Source organism: Lotus japonicus, chromosome 2, assembly GCF_012489685.1.
Source record: "Lotus japonicus ecotype B-129 chromosome 2, LjGifu_v1.2".
Lineage (NCBI taxonomy): Eukaryota > Viridiplantae > Streptophyta > Magnoliopsida > Fabales > Fabaceae > Lotus > Lotus japonicus.
In genome coordinates, this window is record NC_080042.1 from 89,029,665 (window position 1) to 89,032,843 (window position 3,179).

At 34.9% G+C, this 3,179-nt stretch overlaps 1 protein-coding gene across 1 annotated transcript; it reads right to left on the bottom strand.

Annotated features, from left to right (window-relative positions):
- Window positions 1–219: 219 nt before the first annotated feature.
- Window positions 220–1,992, bottom strand: LOC130740749 (homeobox-leucine zipper protein ATHB-40). Its single transcript, XM_057593433.1, has 3 exons — window positions 1,844–1,992; window positions 1,407–1,726; window positions 220–670 (listed from the first exon to the last, which is right to left on the bottom strand). Exons 1-3 carry the CDS (start codon window positions 1,935–1,937, stop codon window positions 425–427), a joined length of 660 nt encoding a protein of 219 aa, XP_057449416.1. The 5' UTR covers window positions 1,938–1,992; the 3' UTR covers window positions 220–424.
- Between the last annotated feature and the right edge of the window lie 1,187 nt (window positions 1,993–3,179).

Genomic DNA, 3,179 nt, shown 5'->3' on the forward strand with positions numbered 1-3,179 from the left:
TAAAGTCAAGTTTATCCAATGAAAAGTTTGATTATTCTTTATACAGGCACCCCCCTCCCCCAAATGAAAGCTAGTATTGGTAAGTTCAATTATTATTCTGTTGTGAAAGAAACACACGGCACAGTTATATTCTTTCTTTTTTTTTTGACAACCACAGCTATATTCATAGCTAACATAAACTAGCATTCCGCAACTAACAAAGATATACTAGTACAGCAATTTGAGGGTCAAAATACAAATTATATATTATGTTAATTGATACTATACTACTATATCCAAAGTCCAAACATAATCAAACACACCCATTAGGTAGAAGCAATTAATATACATTGCCTTTTCAAAAAGAAAAATTAATCTACATTGCATCGTCATATATTCACATAATTATCTACAAATGCTAAATTAATTAGTTCTAATGGTATAACTACATGAAATGATTAATCCATTCATTATAAGCATTGATTAATTGTGCCTCTGGTGACACATAGAACACATCATCATCATAGCCATCAACCACAAACTCTCCCAGAAATGGCGGCTCCACCGCTTCCATTGAATGTGACTGTGAGGAACTGCAGCTGTTGCTCGAAAGAACTTTATCAGCCCCCTCCATCCGCAGTCGTTGAATCTCACTCTCCGCCTCAGATAGTTGTTGTTTCAGCTTGAACACCTACAAGCATTTTTACCACATGTTAGCTAGGTGTTAGAAATTAAAATGTTATGTTACCAAAGATAAAAGGTTAAGTATTTTTTTTTTAAAAAAAAAATGTTAAGAAACTGTAATGGTGGGTTTTCATTAGACGCTAATGGTCCTTCACGTGGGAACACATGTCAAGGCACTGATTTTTCTTCGTTAGTGGGCCATGTGTGAGGCCCAATAGGAGTTATCCTAATAAAAATGTACGGAACTTGTTGAAAAAAAATAAAAAAGAAGAAGAAACAGTGACTTTTGTTGTCTACTAAGGTGGCAGTTTTCTGCTCCTCTTGTTGGTGATTTTTCCACATGACTTATCCTATCCTATGGCTGAGAACTACTTAGACACGACTTGGATTTTTCTTCATCTGCACGTTCAAGTGCTAGGTGGGTCTCTGTTTCGTTTTGCTTTGTCCTGAAGAACCGGTTGCATGCGGGTGCTACTCTCTTTCAACAGTTGTGGGATTAACAATTTTTGAGTAAAATAATATTGTAGAGTAAAATACTAAACATCGATCTTAGCATGCTTTGCCCGAAATTGACGTACCAGGGTGAGATTTTTTTTTTAAAACAACTAGTATTGATCAGTGCAAAACCATGCTTGGTTACAAAGTAATTGAAGCAATTTTCTTGAAAACCAAAGAATAAACTTAGTTTAATTATTAGATGTGATAATTAAAATAGTATGAGAAAGTAGAAGGGGTATGTATACCTCACTCTCCAGGTGACATTTCTCCAAGGTGGTGGCATCGTGTGATTTCTTGAGATTGGAGTACTCTTCCTCCAATTTCTTGTTCTTCCACCTTGCTCTTCTGTTTTGGAACCAAACCGCTACTTGTCTTGGATCCAAACAGAGCTCCGCTGCCAGCTTGTCCTTCCTCTCTGACTCGAGCTTGTGCTCGTGACCAAAATTTTGCTCCAGTAGATTCACTTGTTCCTCGCTGAGTTTCCTCTTTTTGTTGGCTTCAGCGCTTCCATTTTCTCCTCCTCTGTTCTTCTTGTTACGGCGTCGTCGCGGCTGCTTCTTCTCCCCTAGATCACAACAAATTTGTTTCCAAATTAAGTTAATTAATGAAGCTAGCAATAGAATTGATAAGAAAATGTTAAAATAAGAAAGAAGTTGGAGGTTTGATGCTATTGAATGCTAACCTTGCTGCTGAGAAATGATTTGATTGTATGTAGCGGCAGGGTATAATTGAGACATAAGCATCATTTGCTCTTGATGAATGGGTCGATGATTCATTGTACTACTGTTTCTCTCTCTCACTCTGCAATGCTCACTGCATTCCCTTGTGTTCTTCTACATATATATTTATAGGCAAATGATGCGTGTCTTCCTTGGGTTGAGGATGTGGTAATAACAAAGAGCCCCCGAGGTTTTTAAATTTACCAAACTACCATCCGGTTTTATTTTTTTTTATCAAAATAAATAGTATTTAATAATTGTGGAGACTGGAGACACACTAGCAAAATGTGTACGGACGCATGCAGAACAATAGATAATGAGATATACGACACTATATAATCCAAGGCAAATTCTGTGGTACCCATAAATTTTTGTGGGTGTTATACCCATATTAAGTTATTTAATAGATTATTACTGTGTTGTTTAACATGAATTTTTCATTTTTAAATTTTATTTTACTTTTCAATTAACTTCAATCAATAAAATTCATTTTTTTAATGAAATATGGATGAGTAATGAAGACGAACAATGATAGTGGCGATGCGCGTCAAATGACCATATTTGACGGAAGAACAAAGGTTAAAAAATACAACAAACAAATTTCACGTCTCTGACAATAGAATACTACATTACTATGATATAATAAAACCGAACTTTTAAAGGATATATAAATTTCTACAACTAATTTAACTCATTTTGGGTACCACGTCTTGAATTGACTTAAAGTACCACAACAAGCACCGTAATCCAATAATCCATACACTGAGAAAGTAATTAATATATATGTTTCCTCTTCAATAAAATTGAGTTTGCTAGCTATTATAAATTGTATTGAAATACAAACTTCTCGATTAATTTTATATTTTCAGAAAATTAAGTTTGGAAGGAAATTTATTTTTATGCTAAAATAGGTGGAATATTCTTGACATATAGATAATATAGGTAAGCATCAGCGGGCCATATGTAGTCACAATTAGAGGCACTAAGATATGATCCTAAAACACAGTAATCTTGTGTCTTTTTCATTTAATGATTAATGAAAACAAAATGGATTAAGATGGCAAGATAAGTAAGTACACATACTGCTGGTGCTTGTTTTTAGGTTAATAGATAATGCTGGAGTTTGAGATAATGTAATAGGGCAAAGCATATTCCTGTTAGGCTTTCCCAAAGAAGGTCATAAATTCATAATGGTGTGTGAGAATTAGAGATCAGATGAGATGGCCCCCGACCCAGATGCATACTACTGGTGTCTCTTTCCTGTTCTTCTTTTCAGAAAAAAAGGTGGATAGTTTGTGA

Excerpts from the sequence above, each read along its gene's own strand:
- LOC130740749 (XM_057593433.1), bottom strand. The coding sequence starts at position 1,937 with ATGAATCATCGACCCATTCATCAAGAGCAAATGATGCTTATGTCTCAA. Across the intron at positions 1,727-1,843 it reads AATCATTTCTCAGCAGCAAG|GGGAGAAGAAGCAGCCGCGA; the intron begins GTTAGCATTCAA and ends GTTGTGATCTAG. Across the intron at positions 671-1,406 it reads AATGTCACCTGGAGAGTGAG|GTGTTCAAGCTGAAACAACA; the intron begins GTATACATACCC and ends AAATGCTTGTAG.